Here is a 25,234-nt window from a genome sequence, read left to right as displayed (position 1 = left end):
GACAATTCTCAAACTTTTAGAGTTTCAATATATTATAACTTGATAACAAAAGTCAATAACAAAAGTCAATAACAAAAGTCAACTCTATATTGATGAGAATCATGGGACAGAAAATCCTTATTAAGGTGAAAATAAAACATTGGCCAATAATAAAAGAAAAAGATTGGAATGATTTATTTGCTTGTAAGTTGTGAACGATAACTAGGAAATCATAAAGAAAAATTCAAGCTTAAATACTACTATTGTATCTTTGAACAGCCAACGCATGGAATTGCATATGGAAAATACGCATATCATATGCGGAAACATAAATATCAGCTAGTAAAAGCACCTAGTACTGTAGATAGGATGTAGCAGCTATTACAAATATAGAGTTGCCATAGATGTCTGAGAGGGCAATTATTACTTGAAAAAGAATAAAAACGAAAGTCTGCATGGTGTAATACCTCCAGCTTTGACAACATCAACCAGATCATCCATTAAAACAATTTGAATCGAGCGAGGTATAGATCCAATGCCCAGAAGCCGTGTGCTTTCTTGGATTTTGATCTCTTGGTAATCGTGGCATACTTTACTATCCTCTACATATTGGAAATGTGTCCCCTCACAAGATTTAGACTCCTGATGAGAAAAGTTCTAGCAAAATTCTCATCAGCTGCTTGCAGCATCAGTAGGATGGAGCTTTATGATAATGATGTAACAATAACATGGGTGGAAGGTTGCATGTAAAGTGCATACTTAAAACTGACAATGAATAAACCAGGTCATAAAAGAATTGCCACAAAATCATTCAATAGTAAAACGGAAGGAAACAAGAAATAGTAAAATAAAAATAGCAATAAGTGATATAGCAAAGAAGTGCAAAGGACTATACTCGAGATGGGCAAGAGGCAGGCAATCTTATACTATTTCCAGTTTCCAGTTCCGGATAAACTTTGAACCTAAAAATTATAAAGTAAAATAATTGTTATTTAATGCTCATAGAAGATAAATAAAATCTGAGAAGGATAACTTTTAAAATATCAAGGAAATATCAAGCTGCATTTAACCAGAGTTCTGCTTCCCGCCCCCAAACCAAAAAAAAACACTAAGATAAAATAATTAATGAGTTGCACCAATACTCCACAATAGATAACAGGATACTTTAAATGACGTTTAAAAACATAAAATAGATGCAAGAATAACTTGATGGAAGTAATCTAGTTTGTATACAATAATATGCCTAGACTACTAGATACAATTGCAAGTCCTTATAGTTGCTTAAGCACAGCATTCTTGCCAGTCATTTCTTGAACTCTACCAAACACAACTAAGAAAACCTGCTAGGCCCAAAAAGCCATGCAGAAAAAAGCAGCAAGGTGTGCACCAGCATGCCCTGCACCTACTTTTATGCCAAGCCAAACAAACTTTGTTAGACAATAGAGAACCAAGATTACAATCCTTGTTGTCAATGTTGGTATCCTTGACATCAGCATGCTCGTAAGATACAGGTACTTGAAAAGTTTCCAACAATAGGTTTTGAAATCAGGGACCTAAGTCATTTGATTTCTTTTTTGTGAATAAAAGGGACTAAACTGAAGCAGAAAATATTTACCAAGTGTACACTATTTTTACTCTGTGATCTTGTGAAGCAGGGACTCTAACAGAACAATTCTATGGACCAAATTTTCATCCTGACAAGCAAAATGGAGAACATCTTTGTAGCATGTTTGTTTGTGTTCCAAAGGCAAGTTAGGAGGTAAATTTGTCCTATGCTTGCTAATACAATGTTATTATGATGTAACTGCAATCACCCATCTTTTAAATTCAGCTAAAATTTGAAGAATCTGCTATCTTGGTAGCACCAATCACTTCCAAATTTACATTATCCCCATGCCTGTCTGAAGAGATACGCAACACTACCGATGAATACTCAAAATATTCTAACTATGTTTTCCTAATTCTATTGGAGGTTTAAACAAACACACTTAAAGCAGTGAGAATCAATGATAGCATGATATAAAACACATAGAACATAAATACCAAAAGAACAACCCTATTCTTTTATTTAAGTAATGGAGGTTCAGATTGCAAATTCTGTAAAACAATGAGATGTTTTGGGCCCCTGTCTATCCGAAAAAAGCACGCAAGAACAATCATCCATGCTTTGCTTGATCCCAATCTGAGGACTCAAAAATTAGTTGCTCATTTAGGAAGTTATTTACTTAATTAAAAGTTGAAGTGCTGATTGAACAAAATCAACTGTCAGAGATTGTTTGGGGTTTTCTCTCTTTTCTTATATTGTTACTTTTCCCATGACCTTAGCATGGTTACTTACATTGCAGTGCCTTAAATGAACAAGGGCTTTGGGTACCCCAAAAAAATCTGTTTATTAGTCGTTAAGAGTGGTTGAGAGATCCGACTAGAAAACATACAAGGTGTCAGATGAGTCAACAAAAGGGCTTGAGATGGCTGGTTGAGGGGGCCATGTATGCTCAGTGCTTCTTTAAGAAGAAGAAAGAAGAATGATGAAGGGGCAGACAGTCCATTTCCCCTAATGTATTTACTCTTTTCCATCTCCTATCTCAACTTAATCTCTCTTCTTTTTTTAATATTTCTGCTCCTTATACTACTGCATAATCTAAATCAAAGCCTTTCTCTGTATGAACCTAATATCAGGTCTATTTTCTGTTGAATCTGCTGCAAATACTTCTCTTCATTGATTATTCTTTGTAATAACCATCTATGAATTCCAGAACCTGATCTAAACATGCACTCAGTCAGATCTAATAGCCAATATCATGGTACGCCATATCGTACCAATCCGGATGGTACAAAAAATATTGTACCATCCCTGTTTGGTACCCGTTCATGGTATGGTAGGCATACTAACACTCGGTATGCCGAACCGGCCTCCGTACTGGACGTACCAACACAGTAACAGAGTGGCACCGATATGAGACCAGTACCGAAACGGCATACTTTAGTGAAAATTTTTTCTTTAATCCATAGTTGAATACCTAGGAATGCTAAAGGATCCTAGTTTGATAATTAAGACTACACTTTGTTCTTCCCCTCTCAGCTCTTAATTCTGACTAGAATTAATTAAAATCTTCACTAGCTGTGATTTCCTGCACAGAAATAAGGAACCTGAAATCTGATATTCAGCAAAGACCAAACCTTTTTTCTTTAATTTCAGAATATGAAGGCATCCTTCCTAAACCTAACCATATTGTAAGAAATTTAAGGCAGGTCTATCGCACGCCCAAATTTCTCATGATAATAACTGTTCTTTTCTGTCATATTCTAAAAACCATAAGGCAAGTTAACAATTCTAACTTAAGCATACGCTCTCCCAGTTCTTTTAGTTCCCCCATTACATAAACACATATGCTCTTGTTTCTTCTATACTAATGTACTCAACGAAGAAAGCACCATCTGGACTCAATTAAACAAATATTGAATCATAATTCACCTTTAACAATGAATATGTCTACGGGCAACAAACAATGTTAACTTGAGAGAGTATACAACATAGCAATACATTTATTTTATCGATTTCAAGTTACATGTTAATATTTGTAAAGGTAGCTAAGTGAATTTCTAAAAGACACTGCTGAGTAATTACATGTAAAAAAGGATTATCCAGAGGTGGTAATTCATAAATTAAAAATCTTCACTGGAGCATTGTACAAGGACATCTTAGAAAGGTCATCACATGATGGAGGCCTAGCAGTTTCTTCATTCCTAGTGGCACAAGATAGCTATATGACTGCTTATTAGGTTCAATAGGTTCTGTTTCAACAGCTCAGGATGGATTTTCCTCCAGAATAGGTGGATTATGCCTTTTCCCCTCTCTAAAACTCTTCTTGATCTCATAGGTCATCCTACCATAACTGGCATGTAAACCAATCAGTAGAGTCCTACTAGCAGAAAGTGGCGATTGTTGGGTTGTCATTGAGTCAACTGCTCATTGGACTCTATGAAATCAGCTATCATATGTCAAACAACCAATATCCTAGCATAAACGCTGGTGGGACACTAGCCTAGCTGGAGGAATTCAAAAGTTTCACAAAATGTAGAAATAAAATTTTGCATTTCTCAATAAAAGCTGTTCAAAATTTAGATATGCAAGTCATAGATCATGTTTTTGGTCACAAATTTGTCACTCCTAATGTACATGAAACATTCTAAAGAATGAGTGATTACCACTAATGACGGCATCAAAATTATATCTTTTCAATCTCTCTAGCATATTTCAATCACGAATCTGAGATAAAACCAACAAAAAATATGTACAAACTACTCATCAAATTAATGACAGCAACAAAATTGAAAGAACTACACGATTTCTTGCCTGTGCTTGCACTTTCTGCACTCATACAAGCGCTCCAATTCTATCATCTTGATGGCCCCAGACCTAACGACAGTCCCCTTCAGAGTGAGCAAAATCCCCCGGTGCTTCACCCTGACCCTCCCGATGCTAGGGAACGCCTCTGAACAAATTTAAAAACCCCAAAAACCCATCTTTTCCATTACATATCCATCTGCCAAATCAGAATGGAACATCAAATTTGAAGATTCGAAAAAGATAAAGATCTCACCCGGGCATTCCAAGGGGGAGCCGCAGACGTTGATCCGGACATGGACGAGGCCCTTCCGGCTGGCGCTTTCTTCCAGATCCTCGGAAGCACCGAGAATGACGCCCTAGAAATGCGATTATTAAATGGGGGCAGAGAGAAGGGGAAATTTAGAGGAGGTGGATGGAAGAGGAGAGGAGAACGAACCTGGGCGCGGAAAGCGGCTTCATCGAAGAGGGGGAGGAGATCGGAGGGACGAGAGAAGAGGAGGTGGGCGAGGGGAGGATCGTAGTCCAGTAGCTCCGCAAAGCTGGGAGAGAACAAAAGAGAATTAGAGGGAGAGACAGGGAAGGGGAGAGAGAGAAGATATGGATGCGTTTTACTCGATGAAGAGAGGGTAGTGAAGGGAGCAGTCGGGGGAGAGGAGGATGGAACGGAGATAGGAGGAGTGGCGGCGGATGAGGAAGGCGGCGAAGGCGTTAATGTGGACTTCAGCATTGCCGGAAGCCGACATTCTCTTGGAGTTTGGGCAGTGAAGGGTGAGAGGGGGATGGAAGGGGGATTGGCGGGAAGGGGAAGGAAGCAGGCCAAGGAATAAGTATAGGGCAGCAGCAGTACATACAGCGTAGCATAACTTTTTGGCTGCCTCCTCAGTATTCGAGGCCTGCTGTTCCAATTCGCGTGCAGAAACAATATATAATATATATATATATATATATATATATATATATAATACTGGCAGTTATGGAAAATGGTCAGGATACTAGACATAAAAAGCCCCTATAATTGCAAAGTTTGGAGAAGGTAAAATATATGAATCTTATCCCACGTAAGAAAAGATTGTTCCTATGTTTTAGATTCATAACATTCATGTTATAATGGAGCAAGTTTATTGTTGCACCAAGACTCACTCTTTAAGCTATCATTGTACATTATTTGTAGCAATTCAAAAGAAAAAGTTGTCTGGCCATGATTTAAAGTATTTGTGTGATCATAGCTATCCAGCCAATTTGCTATGCCATTTACCTTTGGAGATATATATTAAAGGCAATATTCTACACTAAAGGCTTATTCATCTAAAGGATATTTTCACCCTTCGTGAATATAGTAACAAGGTTGAGCGAATCACTTTCAATAATCAATTTTAAAAAATCTAGAATATTATTAATAACTAGTACCTCCCTCATGGCCCAAGATTCAGCAGGGAGAAAGCATTTGGCCAAAAGCATCTGAGCACCTATATAAAGAACTCGAGCTTTAGTTGAAAAAAATAAAATAAGCACTTGCAAAAGGATGATTCTAAAAGAAGAATTCATCTGCATTAACTTTTATGAAGTTAGGTAGCAAAAAGTTCTCATGTAAAAATGGTAGGTTAAGGCTTGTTGCTCCCTCGAATTCTTCTCTCCATTTTCTTCTCCTTCTTTTTCTTCTCTTCTTCCTAGCATGCCAATCCCCTCTCCTCCTCCTCATAGCATACTAACTAGCCCAGTTGAGCTAGCTTCTGTTCTCTCTTCTTTCCTTTTTTTTCTTATTCTCCCCTGCCAACTAGGCCAACAAGACACACGCTTCTCCTTCTTTCCATCTTTCTTATCTCTTCATGAGTGCAATATTTCCTTTTTCTCCTTCCCTGCACTCTAGCTAAGCTAGCAACACTTTCTTTCCCTCTTTCCTTCTCCCCCACAAGGACATAGTATCCCTAATCCCCTGCCTCTCTTCCATTATATTCTCTCTGCCAGGTTGGCCTCTCCTTCCTTTCTCTCTCCCCCAACATAGTATCCTGATCGTAGCCTCTCTCTCTCTCTCTCCAATTCTTCACCCTATCCACATACTTCTCTCTTTTTCCATTTATTTCTCCCACATGCACCTCTCCTCTACTTTATGGCATGCTCAGTAGGACACTGCATAGTCATCATTACACTAGTTTCAATGGAACAATTACTTAATTATCATCATGCCACTACGAAGGGAAGTCAAGGAAGCAGCTGCAGAGAAAGCAACCGCTACACTAAGGCTACTTTTGGAGCAGTGTGCAACATCTTCAACTTTGATAGCGGAACGGGTTGAAAAACTTGTGTTTAGGATTGAAAGCCAATGTGTTCAACCACGGTACATTCCAGCATATCCTGTGGAAGAGAAATTTGATTCCATTCTAGTGAAGGATGAATCGATTCTATATGAAAGTACTAGGATAGATGAAGAACCCAAATTGAAGGCTTCAGATCATTGAGAGATAATTGCCAAAGATAATTCAGTAGAACGCTCAGAATCCACTGAATAAGTCATCACAAAAGTTACACTAGCGAGGTTGCAGTAGACCAAACTACCGAGGGATACTATCGGTCAATACCTGGTTGATATTTGAGATTGTCAATCATAGTAAACTACAAAAAAACATTGGTGAAGCTGGCAAGTTCACACCAACAATAATTCTTTATCATTTGCGCAGGAGGAGTGAAGGAAAAAATGATAATGACTTCATAGTGCTAATCATTTACATCATAACGGCTGGGAGGTAACCTTACCAAGGGATGCTTCCAAAGTTTGTCTATGTGATGCACAATCTATATGCCAGAAGGCAACACGATATAAAGGTCAATTCAGCCTAGTACCCAAATAATACTCTACTATGATGGATTCTATATTGTAGGCCTTTCATAACTCAATCACTTCTACTTTTTTGTTTTGGAGAATATTGGATGCTAGTTCGCAAGCTTCTCCAAGAGTCATACTTCTTAGCAGATGTTGGTCATCTTTACCTCAAAGGACTCGATCCATCTTTTCTAGATTAGCCAATATTAGAAATTTTAGGCCAGTCGATGTTGAAGATCGTCGACTTGATCTATCAAGGGCTAGGCCGAATGTTGAAAAATGCTGATGCTCGAGCCATTAATCGAAAGCTTATATTGAAAGAGGCATATAAGAAAATGTAAAGTTAGAAGATCATGATATTTTATTACTATCAGCTCTCTGGGAATCAAGTTGCTTCAGTCAGACCAATGACCGCCGCCTATCATTTTTAGGAGAACCCGGGTTCTAAAATGGAGTCCCAGAGCTCTTATTCCAAGTATGAGTACAACGCTGATTGAATCGATACTCTAGGAGTTCACTTCACTCCTGACTACAACTAATACATCTTTTATCATTGTTGGTTTGTTGAAGCTTCAAGATGATTAAATGTTCTACCAATCACACTTCATCGTCGATTGCAATAGAGGTAAAGCAAGTGCAGCGTGCTTAGGGCTTACGTGCAGACGTGGTTGATAAGAGTGGAAATGTGCAAGAATTTGCTCCAACTAGCCCAAAAACCATGAGGGCTCAATAATAGTAGAAGGTTAGTTGGAAATGTATGAACTTGCTAATTTGAAAGTCCTTAACTAAACAACAAGATCACTACCAGAAAACAAGCATATAGTGACGAAAAACTAGTGACGGCCCGTTATCAATCACTATTTATGACGGATTAGTGACAGACAGAAATTCGGTCACCGTGGTGTAAACTTAGTAACAGATTAGTGACAGACCGGTTACAGAATATGCGGGTAGGGTGGGCGCCAAAATTTAGTGACCACCGTAGTGACGAGGTATCTGTTACAAAACTTATAACCAAAATTACAACCAAACAGTGACAAATTCAGCCATCACAAAAATTGTAATCCAAGTGTTTATAAATTTTTAAAAGATTATTTTTGGCAGTGACGGATTATTAAAAGAAACTTCCATCACCAAATTTAATTTAATTCTAAAAATATTAAAAATATTATTTTTGAGTAATTATAAATAAATAAAAAAAAGTAAAAAGAGGGAATCCAAGATGAAACCCACCACCCTACCCAAATCCTTTCAATAGCCCAAATCCTAGTCGAGAAAACCCATTGCCTTCAGCAAAAAAAAAAAAGAAAACCCATTGCCTCTTTTGCCCGTGCCCTAATATTCTCCGCTCCTGTCTGAAGGAAAGATCACCGCTTCCTCCCGCGATCCTCTTCTCGTCTCTCGATCCCTGTAAGTTTTTCTTTTTTTGTCTGTTTGATCTCTCTGTGGAGGTTTAAATCTATTCCTATTTCATTTCTTCACCTACTTTTGCTTCATCCAGCGCAAAATGTTTTCTTTCTTTTAATGTCCTAGATCTGAGCATCGTTCTTTTCTTTTGAATCCATGTAACCGAATATCTGGTTTTCTTGGATGCTTTGATCCCAGCAGGCGACAAGGTAATCCAATGAGGTAGAGAGAGAGGTGATCCCAGCAGGCGACAAGGTAATCCAATGAGGGAGAGGGAGAGAGAGAGGGAGGGAGGGGGAGGCGAAGGAGAGGGAGGGAGGGAGAGAGGTTCCTTGCCTGTTTTCAGGCTACGAGTCTTCCCCCTTGATGGAAGGGAGGTGGAGAGTTTCCTGGCCTGCAGAGAGGCAATTTGGGAAGTTGGGGACAGTAGTTTTGTTTTGGGTGGGGAGAAAGAGAGAGGAGGGATTTGGTTGGCTAAGAGAGAAAGGAGGGAGGGGGTTGAATGGCTGTTGTGCTGTGATGTTGCAATTGCTGCTTGGGTACCCGCTCGAAGGGGAAATGGTGGGATGGGACTTTTATTAATTAGATGGTGTGAAATTCTCATGGTCATGTCTATGGCTTTAGTCGCCTAGAGGATCTTACTGGAATTATTGGGCAATTATCATCCTCTTCCACCTCTACAAGTCAAGTTCCAGAGCTGTACATGCGTGAAGACCTTCTAGGTATTCTTGAGCACGAAAAGAAAAAATGGCAAGACGAGGTTCTTCAGAAGATGAGAGAAGAGATTGGCTTTGGACCAAGGCATGCATATCAGGGGAGTAATGGTGATTCTGGTTCTGCCGATCATGCTTCATTATGATTGCTTTTGCCTTAGATGATAGGTCTTTGCATTCGTAGGAGGAATGAAATCTCTGTTGATCTCTATGACATACTTTTGGACTTTGATTTTGATGGATTTAGGACATGTTGATGCCTATTTTGAATGACATATTAAATGACTTTTGCGTAATGTTAAGTGCCTTTGCTATTACTGATATTATTATTATTATTATTATTATTATTATTATTATTATTATTATTATGAACCAATCAATGTACCAAATGTACTAGGTTATTGGAATGTGATTAGTGACCAAATTTGGTTACTAAATTGTTTACCAAGTATTATGACGAGCAGCCATAAACTTAGTGACAGGATTTTGGCTACTAAAAATTGATTTTGCCCAGTGAGTTGTGACAAATTAGTGACGGTAACCTTGTCACTAGGTCAGTGATGAGATTAATGACAAATTTAGTGATAAAATTTGTGATCATGTCTATGATGACTAAATTTATCACTGAAGATTGTGACAGATCAATGACCAAACTTGTGATCGAATTCTGTGACAAAGCAGTGACCAAGTTATCTTCATCACTAACTCAGGGACTGGTTAGTGATGAAAAATACGTAATTTCTTAAATATTTAATTTTTGAATTTGTAACGGCTTAGTGACGGCGGTTCTGTCATGGAGTTTAGTGACGGAAATCGCTGTCGTCACTGAGAATTTAGTGACGCATATTTTTGTAACCAATTTAGTGACAAGAGCTCCAGTCACATATTCCATATTAGTAACCGGAAATACGGTATAGTGATAGAAATCTCCGTCACTATACGCGTGTTTTCTAGTAGTGGATGGTGGTGGAAGTAATCCAATTCATCAACAAAATCAAATTGCGATAATGCCCCAATTTGTGATGGTATTCCAATTTAGCAAACCAATTTAAAGTTGATCAATCAAAACAAATGGGTTGCCACGGCCCATACTCAATCTCACTCACCATAATAAGTGAAAAGAGATTATAAGGCATAAAGACAGTTAGGAGGAAGATGAGATGTGAGCACTAAAGAGAAGAATGAAGGACCTATCTATATAGCAGAAGCATGTTTTACCAGAAGATAAATCAAAATCCCTATGGAAGATAAATCCAGATCTCTCTAAATGTAGAAGATCCTTTGAGTGATATACAGATCATTTCGGCACAAGAGTATTGCACGAAGAGAGATATGATAGAAGTATAAGGCTCTGAGGAATAGAAAAGATTTGAGCATATTACCAAAACGATATTTCAGTAAAAAAGCAACAATAATCAAGTAGCAAATTGAGATTATAATTCTAGAAGTACCAAGCAATGACAACAAACATCCCATCGACCTCTTGATCATTGGCCGATGGGATGTGGGGCATTGTTTATATCCCATCTCGATAACTTAGCTGGAAGCCATGAGTAAGTGCCTGATGGACAAGGTAAGACGAAATAAGGATAAATAGAAATCATGTGACCCTGCTGAGATGGAAAGGGTTCGGACATAAGAAATCTTTCCTTTGGTGGTGTAGATCGAAGAAATAGAGTTCAACTATAGTGTTGATGAGCAGGCCAATAGACCAATCACTATAAAAAGCATTTGAAGTCAAATTGCTCGCAGGAGTAGGCCGAGCTGAATGAACCAGTCTTCAAGATATTTTCAAAGTTCAAAAGACCAAATTGTAGGCCGAAATAAAAGATGACCAATGTAAGTATAATTAATAAGACATGATTATGGATCTAATAATTGGTGCAGAGCAGCCATGCTCACAAACATGCATAATGAAGAATCACTGGTGATAGCTATCAAAACAACTAGAAGTGGAGGCCAGACATAGTGGTAGCCACCAAAGGGTGCAATTATTATCTATTAATATAAATAAGTAAAAATTGTACTTTGTAAAAGATCCTTCGGCATCTAATTTAATGAATTTTATCTTATATTAGTTTTACTCTATTAGTAGTTTCTATCCTAGGAGTAGCTATAACTTAGTTTTTTTACTATAGTTCAACGTTGCATCCCTCACCCAATGCTACACCCCTTATCCATCTCTTTCGAATGGTGATGTGAAGGTGATGGAAGTTCTTGAAGGCCAATGCACCTAGCCACATACTACCTTCTATCCTTGAGTTGATTATCATCTTTCTAGTTATCTCCACTCTTCTTTGCCACACCTAGCCGGTGTTCCAATGGGTTTTGTAATATATTCGGATGGGACAAAAAGAGCGCCAATAGGATGTTAATTGTGTATTCTATGAAGGATAGAGAGAATAAATATGGCATCATGGTATGCTATACCGGTCAATACCGATGTGTGTCAAGCGTACCGTGCCAAGCTTACCACATTAGGCTTATCATACCATACTGTACAGGTACCAAACTATTATGCGGTACGAAAGGGCGTACCAAGTGTTAGTATAGTAAACCGATCTCTGCACCAGATGTACCAACGTTGTATCAGGATGGTACTCATATGGGATCTAGTACCAAGATGGTAAATCTTGTATATTATCTTTTGCTCAATATAGTTTTGCATCTGTATTATAGAATCGCTTCTGGGGATTATTCAATGTAAGAAGGAAACCTGAAATGGTTAAGTACGGTTGGTTGAAGAAGAGGGATCGTCAAAGACGATGGAGGAAAGTTGGATTTCATTGATTATAGCTACATGTTGGCAAATTTGGTTAGCAAGGAATTGACAGATGTTCAGAAAGGATAATAAGGAGGTATAGAGATGAGATGGGAAATTATTATGTAATAGGCTAAGAAGTAAAGGAGTTTATGTGTGGTTCTTGTTGTTTTTTTTCCTTTTACTCCTCTATTTCTCCCCCTTTTTTTCTTATCTCTGTAATTCTATCTTTTCAACTAACAAATCTCTTTAGGCATTGTTGTGCCTATTGTCTTGTCACAAAAAATAATCTGGGTGCCCAAAAAAATCTTCCTCTCTAATCAATTATGACATATGAATTTTTAGCTCAAACTAATGGAAATATATATTACATAATAATCAAGATAAAAAGAACTAACTAAGTCTATCATATGGGACTATACATACGTGTACAGGTCATCATATGCTCTGGTTTCATAGCATCTCACCAAGCTAAGGGTTTAATCTCAAACATAAATATAAATACCATGATCGGTTATAGTCAATCCTAAAAGGACCATGCTGAGGATCCCTAATCATACATGGACCATAGGCTAGATCAACTCTAATACTATTTATAACAACCTGAGACTTCACCAAAAAAGGGCTTTGCAATTTGGGATCCTTGGCCTTGTTCATGTAGAATCTCCCCTTTACATAATTGACATGAGACTCAACATATGGTCATATGAGTCTTCACACAGTATATCCCATACAGGCATTTGCTAAGTCTCGCATTATTTATGTATTTAAGAGATCTTGGATACTTATATAGGATAAAAGAACCTAGTAATGATTTTCAAGCTAGCTTTTATTGGATAAAATCCTTGGTCACTACACATAGTATCTGAATGGACCTAGCCCATGATTCATGTGTAGGAACACTGCAAATCAAGCTTTTTTGAGGTTAACCACAAGCAAATCATAGTGTTTGTGGTTTATTTGTGATTAGATTGGACGTTAGTCAGGCAAGGATGCTAGGGATTAAATGGCTGAGTACCTATATGGGCATATGTTTAGTCCTTATATGTTGTGTAGTAGAAACATTTGATACAAGCTAGGGGCCTAGTGCAAGCTTTCAGAGCTACCTAGCGAAAGAGTAAAGCTAGAGATACAACGAAAAAAGTTAAACTAAGCATGGAATTTTGAAAACAATCTTAGAATTTTAAATCAGAAGGGAAGGGAACTAGATGCAACAAAAAAAAAAACTAAAGGAATTAGAAAGGGATAAATAGTAGCATTATTGTCTCGCTACAAAGAGAGCACCATTATTGCCAAATACTTCACTAACCAACATCTTCAAAGTGCTCCATGATCAAGGACTCCACCAACTAGTTGTGTCCCCAACCTGAAATCTATCCTAGTGTCACATAGAATCTCTTAAAATCTTTCTGGCTACTTTTTTTTTGATGAAGTTCTAGGTTGGTACAACTACTTTACTCACACTTCCTAAGACCTTGACCTATCAACAATTAGCTTTATAGATAGAAAGATTCCCTAATGTTTCAGTCCTACCCTTCCATTGCAGAAGAATGCGGCCTCTACACAAATCAACAAGCCCAAACTTTAGATTGGCAATTTCTTTCTAGGACAACCAACCCATTCGAAATAAATAGGTTTGAATGACGATTTTTCATAATGGGATGAGTTAGGTTTGAGTTATCTAAGATTAACTTAATAAAAGATAACTCAAGCTTGGGCTTGGCTCTTGAACTTGACAAATCATCATAGATTGAACAAACCTTTACGAAATAGAATCCTAGAATCCTAGTCCCCAAGGATAGGGGTAATTTTGCCAATGACCATGCTAATTGAAACTTTGTTCAAGTGATTGTGGATGATCAAATACAATAATATATGTCCAAATATGTTTCATTGTCCAATCTATTGGATATGGACATAATTCTAACATTTGACAAACATATGTATTTGTTTTTGCAAAAGTCAAAGAAATTAAATTGAATGCAAATATGACAATTTGTATCCAAAAATATTTGATTATTCAATCTCATATATCTCTAATAAACTTTTAAGGTGGATAAGAGACAATATTGTTATATTTTTATTTATGGCTGGGGCAACAACACAAGTTGCTGCTACTGGAGTCAAGATCCTCTGCATGCATGTTTTGCATTGTAGAGAACTCTACATATTTTTCCAAACAACACGATGGGTGATAGCCATCTATTTTCAAGGGGTCAAGGATGTACCTTTTACACAAAAGAAGAATTCTCCTTCCTTCGTGCAAATCTACTGTTGGATCACTCAATGCATAAATCTCAAAGCACTCCAACCTACATCATTCATCACTTGCATAGATCTCAAAGTGATAGTGGATAATTCAATGGTTTGATTCTAATCCTTCAGCATGAAAGTTACACCCTCGACCCATTTCTAAGATGGGAAAAATGTTGCCTTCCAAACATGCAAAGTGCTGGTGCACCGCAAAAGATCGCTGCTCCCCACAATGATGAATGGCAACTCATTATTACCCATCATGAAGCAATGCACTGCCCAAAACAACTGTTCTTTCTAATATCAAGTCATTAATACAAAACTAAAATCTATAGGCAACCGAACTAGATTAGAAGATGGATTCATGGAAGATTGGTCACACATCCCTTTCCAACTAAGTATCACGGCTTTCTCCAGGAACATTACTCTCACATGAATGTGGATTGATGTGAGAGGGCAATGCTACAGTGGAACAGGACGAGATTATTTCAGAAGAGGCCCTAGAGAATAATTTGTCCCCATGAACATGGAGTGAGGAGGTACATGGTGCTGAATCACCATGGCTGAGGTCAATATTGTGGAGGAAAGAAATGGGGATATTTTCGGAGGCACAGGTAGGGATGAGCATGGCCTAGGCATATCTCTAATTAATCAATCTGATTAAAGACGTAAGGTATGTTTGGATATTCCTATAAAAATTGGGCTTGTTGGCCCGCCCAACCTGCATCTTCTAAGAGACTGTTCAGGGCGTCCTCACGGCCGTATGCAGTGAAATGCTACTACACCAAAAAAAAAAAAAAAAAAAGAGAGGAAGAAAATATTTTTCCTCCTGTCAGATTTGAGTTGAAGGTATTGGATTGATACGAGTCACTTAAATAGGTTGCACAATCCACAAATCCAGCAGGATGCCTAATTTTGCAAGATTTCCCAAATAGGCCTTTAATAGTAGAAAGAAACTAGGTTTGAGAGGTAGGCGTAATATGTTTAGTTTTCTAAATTGCAACCTTAACAATTAGCACTTTTCAACTAAATCGTGGAGCATAGCAAAGTTATTAGCATCCACCATAAATATCATATGGTTAAGTGGATTAGAACAATATTATTTATTTATTATTTTTTGTAAGATCATCTTTTGTTTTAAAAGCATAACTGAAGAAAATTGCAGGCTTGTTTGTTAAAATATAAAGCGGCATATATGATATCTTCCTCACAAATTTGTATTGGCTCTTATTTCCCTATGTTTAATATCTTGTTCACATTCATGCATATTCATTTACTTGTATATAGATATAAATTTTAGCATCCAGTTGAAACCCATAAATGTACTTGCACTCGTTAAACCAAAAATGAGGATATACTAGCATATAAAAATAAAAGAAAAGCTGGATGCGGTATAATACCTAGGTCTATTTTTATTTTTATTTTTTTGAAAATGTACCATGCATTCAAGAATCTAACCCGGGAACCAATCTTGATTTTTTTTTTTTTCTTTTGGAGATGCACCATCTGAAAACTGAACCCAAACCTTTGTAACCACCACAGCAAAACCCCACCATAATTTTGTTTCTTGGGCCATGCAACCAGTCTAGATTTTTTTAAGAAATGCACCATTCAAAAATTGAACCTAAACCTTTGCCACCAGCGTAAGCCCAAATATAAGTTAGGACTTCCTGCGATTTGTTCCGGTCTAAAATCCCCGCTACAAGCCATACCAAATAAGCAAAGATTACAGGCTCCGTCCTTCCACTTCAGTTAAAGTTTTATCCGCTCTAGGATGGTCTCGTGTAAGGCTGCAAATAGGTCGAGTTGACCCGTGACCCGACCCAACCCGACTTATTTTGGAAGACCCGAGAGATCAGATTGGGTCCTAAAATTAGACATGTTTCATTTTTTTGAGTCGGGTCTGGATTTACTGAATTCAGACCCGGCCCGACCCATTTGAAATTTTGGTAATTTGGAATTTTCAATCCTACGACCCGACCCGACCCAACCGAATCTATAAAATTATTTAAGCCCGCAGGCTGCAGCCCGTGGGGGTGCAAACACAAGTTCTAAAGTCATGGATGAGTTGACAAAAACCGGACCCAACCCAGACTCGACCCAGACCCGAACCGGATTCAAACTGGATCCAAATTATTTTGGTTGAGTCTGGGTTATACGTGGACCCAACCCAACCCGAATGACCTGTTGGATCAAAAATTGTAATGGTGGACCCTATCCGATCCGACCCGATATGATCTTCTATCGGGTCGGGTCTATATCCAAAATTAGGACCTAAGAAATCGGGTTGAGTCAGGGTCACTCATAACTTGACCCGACCCTACCCATTTGCACCCCTAGTCTCGTGCAGTTCTTTGTCGTTTTTGTAGGTTCAGCCCGCTTCCAGCCGAGGCGCCCGGTCGCGCGGCACATGGTTGGCCCTCATGCGGGAGGCCTCCGAGCGCGCCCAGGACTCGCATCCCGACCATTCAGGTCACACGTCCCGGGCGAGCGGATAGAGCAGGCCAAAGTGTCGCGCCTCTCGGTCTCTATCCCGGTGCCTTCGGTTGAAGTCACATCCAAGCATGCGCAGGGACCTAGGGTGATTCGTCGGTCCGGTTGAGCTCATTTCCGGTTGGAGGACTCCCATGGTATCGTGCCCGGCTACCTTTCAGTATATCTCGGAAGTCGAAGTTTGTTGGACATATTAGCTCTAGAATTGCTATAGTTATTCAAGTAGCACCTTTGATTTTTTTTAAATACTAAGATTCCTAGAAGCTGACCAACGCTAACCTAGCAATGGATTCTCTCCAAGACTCCAACCAAAATTATAAGAAATTCCTACTATATTAATTCTCCGCTGATTTCATGGGCCCAAAATAAATAATATACATGGAATTCTCTCCCTATTTAAAGGAAGCTTTCCGCCAAATAAGATGCATGCCAAAGTTAGCGTATAAAATTCTCTCCGTAATTAAAGCAAGCCTTGCCACGCACCGAATGATGAAAATTTCCAACAACCACTTTCGTGTGTAAAATTCCCAGTCTCCGCAAGAGAAATCACAAGAACCCAGAAGAAAATAACTGCTCAGCTTTAAAGAGAGAGAGAGGAGATATGATCAACCCGGAGGCGGAGGGAGACAGGTGCGAACGGCACCCAGTGCACTTGAAGTCAATAGGAGTTTGCCCCTGCTGCCTCCGCGAGGCTCTGTCTCGCCTCCTCTGGGCCTCCTCCTATGGAATCTATGCCGCTGCTGCTTCCACCACCTCTTCATCTCCTTACTCTTACCTCTCTTCTGTTTCCGTGTCTCCATCCTACATTGATCTGAAGAGGCCAAGGCCATCTTTTCACTTCGAAAGGAGCGTCGAGGACCGAGACTCTGCCGGTTGGAAGGAGCCGCTGACAAAGAGCCAGTCTTTGGTCTTCGCGAGAGGCCGGAAGAATGGGAAAAAAGAGAAGGAAAAGGAAGGGAAGAAGGAGAAGAAAGGAAGGTTTTGGTCTAAGCTGCTGTGGGGTTCAAGCAAGAGGAAGGAGGAGGGTGTTGCCTCCTTGGACTCCAAGGCTTTCAAGGGGAAGCCTTCTACCAAGTAGGTTTAATTAGTTCTAGCAGGCCTTTATCCTTCTTTTTGTTGTTTCAATAAAGGAGGGGGTTTATAAGGTCTATTTCTTTGTTGTTATCAGTGGAACCTTTTATTTGTGTTGGATTTATTAAAAGATTGGTATCTGTTCATGCACAGAGAAAAGAAGAAATACTTGCTTGGATTCATGAAAATGTGCTTGGTTTTACTGTGCTCTATAATTTTCTTTTGAGTTGAGATCTGAAAGATTATAATGATGAGAGTAGTTTAGGCACTTGGATGATGCCCAGTGTGCCATGCACTGTTTACAGGGAAAGGAGATTGCACTAAAAATATCATGGTCTTCATGATCAATCAAGATATGATCATAACGATGATGTGGTGATTGCTGATTCCATGACATAATGATTGGTTTCTATCTCTTGATTTAATCACAGTGATCATATCTTTGATCGTCATCTCCTTTCTGAATAAGGTTATGTTATCATTATTAAGTAATAACTTGCCTTTTGGGCATAGGACTCATTAGTTAATTGAAGCTTCTGGTATATTATTTCTTTCTATATTTCTTGCACAGGATCTCTCATATTCCCTCCATCTCAATCCCATATTGAGTGTCCATGGTTCCTTAATTTTGAAATAATTAATATTAGGAAATATAGGACATGCATGAATTGTATATTAGTTATGCAGCCTAAAATTTAGAGTCTAATGTCCTAATGACACCTCTAATCAGATCTTGGCACATAATTTAAGATAACAAGGTTATTGTTGCCTTTTGCCATTCCTTTCTAGCTAGGAAAATTGATCCTGGTAAATCAGAAGATCTTATGTGAAAAAGGTCTTGCTTAATCTAGGAGACAAAATCGCAAGGGTTTGGTTTTTTAATTATTTTTGTTTAGATTAATCATGCTTAGTAAGAGTTAATTGAACCGCTCATCCTTACTATATTAAGAGTGTCAAGTTTGATGTAGGGGCTGGTTGGAAGCACAATTCCTACGCCATGCATAATTTTAACTATATAGAGAGAAGAAAAAAAGTAAATAAAAAAAAATATAGAAATAAATTAAAAATTTAAATTAAATAAAGAACAAATACAAATAAAGAAAGAACTTTTATAGCATTGATAAAGTGCCTAGTTCATCTACCAATGCTTAATGAAACGAACTAAACTTAATGTGTCGGCATTTTACATTTGATTAGTGATCGACTCTAAGGCCCTTGCGAAAGCTTGATATATTGATAGAATCTGTGTAATGATAAGAAAGTCCTGATAAGAAATTTATATATGGTAGGCCACAAATGGCATGGTTAGAGTGTCAAATTTAGATTGTTAATGATTTGAGTAAATCAATGAATTAGATGAGCTAACTCATGAGCTAATAAGGAATAACTTGATATTAAATTAGAAATGTAGAAATTTAAACTTTCATACCGACATGTTTAATGTAGCTAGAAAGTATATTTACGAGAACAATTCCAAGAACTTGTCTTAGTTACTGAATTGGATCGTTGAGTTTTTTATTGGAATCTTTCCTCAAATTTAGATGATCTGTCCAATAATTCCACCAATCCAATCAGTGTGATATTGTATGAGTTCTGCATATTTTCTGAACATGGTCTAGAGCTATCTATTATGAATTAGCAGGCATTACAATTTCTCTAGCACATTGTAAAAAAAATTGTTCAACATGTCCTCTCTAACAGTGGAGACTAAGAACAAGACTGTTGTCATCAAATTTTTCATAAGCTTATACAAAAATAAAGTTAAGTTGATTTTCCAACAAAAATTTCAGTTGACATAGACCAATCTGAATAACATCTCAAGTAGAAGCGGTAAAAGTTGCAGTAATAGTAGTAGCAATAGTATTATATCCATTGATCTAGTTTTTTTATTAAATAGCTCAAGCATAAATAATTTGTCAGCAACATCAAATTCACCCTTCACACCCTTTCCCTTCAAATATATGACAATAGAAATTATCGATCTTGATTGAGCATGAACATACCAATTCGGAACCCCAAGCTCCAACCACATGGATAAACCTTGGAAAACCAAATCCAATTTGTCTTCTTATCACTGTTACTAAACATCCAATTGCTTATCATTTCCAAGTCCCTATGCCAATGTTGGCACTTTCTTATACAAACCTCACCTAAACCAACACCTATACATTCCCCTGCCTGCCTTAGAGACAACACCAGAGTCATATAGTTGGCACCCATATGGCATCCTTGTACATTAGTTGAATCCAATATAGCAGTCGAACCTTGATAAAATACAAGCAAAATGAGCTTAGAATAATGTCATGTGATAAAGGGGCACGAGCCATACGGGTGGTACCTTGTGGTTTGGTCAGGGGGACGGGGGGACACGGCACGTGCGCACAGGTCTCTCTTTAGGAAATGATCGACATATGAGTCACGTATAAAGACCGAATGGGTTCGTTGGCACACGTGGAAAGACTTTTCGGGACGGAGCGCAGCTTCCGCGCGCATGCGGGCAATTCCTCGCGGCTTCACGCTCACGCAACTCGCCGATTTTTTGTCGGCGCTCTTTTTACGTGTCAAACTACGGGATTAAAAAAGGGTGGAAAGGGAGACTTGAGAGTTGGCGTAAAGCTACATTTGAGCTGCTGCCGAGAAAGTCGAGCACGGAACGAAACTTAATCGAGTCTATAAATAAATATTATTCAATGAGAAAGCTGGAGACTCTGCCCTGATTTTCCTTCCTTATTTTTTTGAAAACTTTATTTCGAAGATCCATATGGTCAATTTTTTATTAGAAATATCTTAAATATATTTATAGAATTAAAAATCTAAATAATATTTTTTGGCTAATATTTTGTGATGAAGTTCTGAATTGTTAGAGGCGAATGCGGCCCATAACCTACGTAAACTAGAAAATACTGCAGCACAAGTTTATAGAAGTTAACTACAAATCGATCGTGATGCTTGTGATTAAATTCGAATATTCAACAGTGGAGATTGGTAAATGTCACTATAGCCAAGAGTTACTCATTGAACCATTGAATCGTGCATCATGTTTTGGGCCCGACGTTCGTACACATAAGAATCACTGCCATTAAATTTTATTAAGCTTGGATGATGTAGGTTTCCTAGTAGAATTAGTAATCTGGCTAAGGGAGACAGGCACTAATGAAAGTACACACGTCTTAGTGGTAGTCCTCTGATGGGAACGTTAAATTTGAAGGAGAGGAGAGCAGAAGGAGCGCAAGGTGATCATGTCGCACAACCCTTCTCATCTCCTCAAACAGGAAATCAGGAGCTTGTTGGAACGCTTTGGGATTTTGAAGTCTATACCGATATGGTCCTTAAAGATGTCTCCAAATATGAAATCATAACTGAAGGCCGCCAGATGATCAAAAATAATAGAACGGTTATATTGTTGAAGCACGCTGATGTTTATTTTCTCTATCAAGTTTGTGATCTGATATAAATCAAAATCCAATAAGCAGATTGTTTTGAGGTGCTTGCATTCAACTTAACATTCAGCTCAATTTTAGCATGCAAGGTTAGTAAATAATCCAAGCTAGAGCTAGACTAGGCTTTCTCAAGCTCCTCTTAAATATATATACATATATATTTATGAGCTAGATTTTATTCCTCTCAAGAGGAGAAGATATATATTCTTCTTGGTTATCCAAATTAAATATCCACACTGTTAATTAATCATGATCTAGACTACTAACAATATCTAAAAATTAAAATTCATATTTTTTGCTGGTTTTTAATCTATACATTGGGTAGACACAAAAACAGACAAAATATAGTCCATCCATATATATAATTATTATTTATAAATATATATTTTATAATAAAAAATATTAAATAAAAATATAATTTAAACAAATAAACATATTTTAGCTAATTACTAAGATATGATAGTAAAATAGGAAAGCATTGGAGGATCTTGAGCTTCTAGTGATCCTGGAGCAAGTCGGCTTGAGTTTGATGTCAAATTAAATGAACTAGTTCAAATTTGACTTGGTTATAAATCAAGCCTATTAAGCTATGCCAAGCTTGTTGGCTTAGAACTCTAATTACAAGGTATGCTGGTTATTAATTAGGTGCAATAGTCGTAGCAATGATAATGATGCACCGTAGCACATTTTGTTTTTAATCTTCATTGTACAAACTTGATTTCACTGTTATAGAGCATAATCGGAATTTTTCCATCAAAATCATATGGTCATTATTTTTTCAGTTAATTTTATTTCTGAAAAATTCTTATTTTTAGTTACATACATCCCATAGAAATATGTCAAATCCATAATACCAGTCGCACTTTCATGCCAAATTCCAGTCACTCATGAAACTTTCTCCGGTTTCCCTGCTTTTATATTTTTTTTGGAAGTTTACCGGCGGCCATATCAGATCACCATAGATCGCGACGAGTTTTTCGCGATTAGCGAGCCGGGTGGGGTCTGGTCACCGTCTTGGATATCCTGTGGTCCGCCAGCCAATCCCAGTCAGTTGAATGCAAGGCCAAACCAAACACCAACTTGTGGACTCGGAAACTTTGAGAACTATCCAGGAAACTCTCCGACCCCTCACCTATATTACTTGCACTTCCAACCCCATGCCCATGTAAGAGAACTAAGAACAATTCTCTGAGAGAGAGAGAGAGAGCGAGAGAGAGAGAGAGAGATGGGAAGGTCAAGGATGGAGGAGACCAGGTGCAAGAGGCACCCAAAGCACCAGTCCAAAGGGGTGTGCCCCTTCTGCCTCCGAGAGAGGCTCTCCGGCCTCCTCGCAGCCTCATCTTCTAGGACCTACGCTTGTTCATCGACGGTCTCTTCGTCCCCTTACTCTTCTGACTCCGACCTCTCGTCATCGGCCACCACTCCTCCCTACCATGATCTGAAGAGAGCGAAGCTTTCTCTTCTGTTCAAGGCGAGAGGTGATGGTGGTCGGTTGGTCGGTATCAGCGAGCCGCTGACAAAGAGCCGATCTCTAGCTTTTGCAGTGGTCGGTAATCGGAAGAAGGAGGACAAGGAGGACGAGAAAGAAGAGAAGGAGAAAGGGAAAGAGGAGGAGAAGAAGAAGAAGAAAAGAAAGTTTTGGTCCAAGTTGTTTGGTGGCTCCTGGAGGTCGGGTGAGGTTGGTGGTGTTTCATTGCACTCCAGGACCGTCAAGGAGAAGTCCTTCTCATTTGTGTGACAAGCTGTCCTTGTTCTTGGTTAGTTTTCAATTTTATTTTTTCTTTTTTCATTTGATAACACCATACAGGTTGCCATAGTGTATAGATCAAGGAAAGATCGATGAATTTATTCGATTTCTTTTTTTGTTTGGTGGTGATCAATGTCGGAAATAATGGTGTTAATGGAGGCCTGCTGCCTGCATATTATTTTATGTTAATATTTGGAATTGAAGAATGGAAATCATCTGGGAACTAATCTGTCATAGATGTCATTATATAATTAGAATGAGAGCCACTATTTGACATTTTCACAGTTTATCCATATGAAATAATATTTTTAGATTGACATCTCTGTGCCACCTGGTGGAAAATGGATTGGTAAACAATTTTGGTTAAATAGAGTTTTTTTTCCCTGCTTAATAGCATTATTATTTTTAATTGTATTGACAAATTACAACACCTAAATAATACATCAAAGGGATGATGCAGCAAATTTTCCAATATTTCGGGGATATCGGCATCTTTTTTGTAGTTATCGATAATAGTAATTGGCTTATTTCTTCGTAAGATTATGGGTATGCAGATGCAATAATCAAGGTGATGAAGTCAAAAAAAAGAGACATCATCCAAAATAATCTAATCTATATAAAATATATAAAAATAAAAGTTTTGAAATCAAAATATATCACTCTTAAATAAATATTCCTATTTATTTTTAAAAAATATATTAAAACCGTGCGAGCTTTTTCTCTGTTAATAATCATATGTATTTCTCATTTTCTGATAAGATTGGATCTCTTTGGTAAAACTCTTAAACAAATTGGGCTATATCACATGCCCTATTTTGCACATGCCCGGTTACTGGTCGTATGCAAAACTGATGAAATATGAGTAAAAATAAAGATAAGGGAGAGAAATACTGAACTAGAAAAGAATGAATAAGGCCCAAAGGCTGCTTCAAGAATACTATACTTGTAATTGTAGTGTCTGTGGCTTTATCTACTAGCTATATATATAACATGAAACTAATTATTTACAAAGCCAGTCCGCTAACTTAGCAATTTGCAGACTTCTATGGAATTTAATACTGTACCCTCTAACTGATAAGCTTCTATCCTATATCCAAATAAATGACCCTTTTGATTTTATCCCAATGCTCTGATTTGCACTGATTTTTTTTTTTTTTGCCAAAGGATTTGCAGTGATTTTAGCCGTTTGATCAGAAAAGCGTGCATAACACAACTGCTGTTTGGTCAATGCCCGAAAACTACACTTGTAAAATCACAGGTCACAGTCAGGAAACAGACACAGAGACTAGTGGTCAAACAGAATATGTCATCACTATCATATATGTGGGGCAATGGAAAACTTCCAAGAAACTAGCTTACACTTGAATTCAACAATAGGAATTTTCTAGGCAACCCCGCATTTGGAACACAAGTAAAAGATGAAATCTATATTTCGTTGAATCATGTGCTCAAACCCAAAGTAACAAGGACTCAGCTGGCCAAAAATCATTGATACAGACTTGCCTGCTTCATTGACATACAAGTTACGTATCTCCAAAGGCATGCTAGAGTCTAGCGCTCTACTTTGCTTGTGGAGCGCCTCGGGCGGTATTTTTACCTGAAAGCCCCATCCGCGAGCTTTTCTAAGATCAATTTCGATAGATGCGTGCTAAATGACGGTACGAGAGAAGATGCTGGCTTCATCATCAGAGGTCCAGACTTTAGTGTAATTGTTGCTGGTGGGTATTAGATCTTTGATACCTCGATGCTAGAGGCTGAGCTGAGAGCACATGGGCCGGGTTGGGCTATGCCCGACATGTGCTGTGGGCCAAAACAGTTATGCTTGAGAATGACTCGCTATGACTATTGGTTAGATCTAGGGATGCATAGACGGTGTGTGTGGGTGTCACTCCATGCTTTGAGATATCTGGACCATGGTCAGTGGTGGCGTGGTTCTCCAGACCAACGGGCCGTAGGCTGGGTAGCCTCGTATATGACCAATTACTTCGGAGGTGCCTTGTAGGCCGAGGAGAGGGAACTGCTTAGAGCGCTCCAGAATGTATTGTTTTTTGATCTTTTTGGATGCGTCCGTACTAGAATTATATGAATCATCCGTTTTAGTAAAAAAAAAAAAAGTTGGAGTTGGAGATAATCCTAGGCCTCATGGACTCTGTCCATGTGTAATCCTTGGACGCTCTTCCTGTTCATAGTCCATCTGTAAA

The 25,234-nt window shown here is 38.2% G+C and overlaps 3 protein-coding genes across 5 annotated transcripts in view; 2 read left to right on the top strand and 1 right to left on the bottom strand.

Moving 5' to 3' along the window:
• The window catches only part of LOC103721050 (probable DNA helicase MCM9), a 54,257-nt gene extending 49,067 nt beyond the window's left edge, over positions 1-5,190 (bottom strand). The window contains exons 1-6 of one of the 3 annotated variants that reach the window (XR_005507370.1): positions 4,943-5,190; positions 4,767-4,869; positions 4,584-4,686; positions 4,337-4,475; positions 875-941; positions 447-636 (exon numbers count right to left, since the gene is read on the bottom strand). Coding sequence is in view for 2 of the 3 variants with exons in the window: in XM_039116985.1 (XP_038972913.1) it covers positions 447-636; positions 875-941; positions 4,337-4,475; positions 4,584-4,686; positions 4,767-4,869; positions 4,943-5,073 (733 nt within the window). In the remaining variant the exon portion in view is untranslated. The remainder of the gene's footprint in view (positions 1-446; positions 637-874; positions 942-4,336; positions 4,476-4,583; positions 4,687-4,766; positions 4,870-4,942) is intronic. The other 2 variants (XM_039116985.1, XM_039116986.1) reach the window with 2 other exon arrangements.
• Positions 5,191-17,376: 12,186 nt separating this feature from the next.
• Positions 17,377-17,853, top strand: LOC120104967. The gene has a single exon (XM_039116976.1). The coding sequence runs from the start codon at positions 17,377-17,379 to the stop codon at positions 17,851-17,853; it is 477 nt and encodes a 158-aa protein (XP_038972904.1).
• Positions 17,854-22,470: 4,617 nt separating this feature from the next.
• Positions 22,471-23,233, top strand: LOC103721047. Its single transcript, XM_008811081.4, has one exon. It carries the CDS (start codon positions 22,512-22,514, stop codon positions 23,022-23,024), a length of 513 nt encoding a protein of 170 aa, XP_008809303.1. The 5' UTR covers positions 22,471-22,511; the 3' UTR covers positions 23,025-23,233.
• Positions 23,234-25,234: the final 2,001 nt, after the last annotated feature.

This window comes from Phoenix dactylifera, unplaced genomic scaffold, assembly GCF_009389715.1.
Source record: "Phoenix dactylifera cultivar Barhee BC4 unplaced genomic scaffold, palm_55x_up_171113_PBpolish2nd_filt_p 000153F, whole genome shotgun sequence".
Taxonomy (NCBI): domain Eukaryota; kingdom Viridiplantae; phylum Streptophyta; class Magnoliopsida; order Arecales; family Arecaceae; genus Phoenix; species Phoenix dactylifera.
Note: the sequence above shows the minus strand (reverse complement) of the source record. Positions and strands in the feature narration are given on the sequence as shown.

Coding starts and splice junctions, on each gene's coding strand:
- LOC103721047 (XM_008811081.4), top strand. CDS start 22,512: ATGGGAAGGTCAAGGATGGAGGAGACCAGGTGCAAGAGGCACCCAAAG.
- LOC120104967 (XM_039116976.1), top strand. CDS start 17,377: ATGATCAACCCGGAGGCGGAGGGAGACAGGTGCGAACGGCACCCAGTG.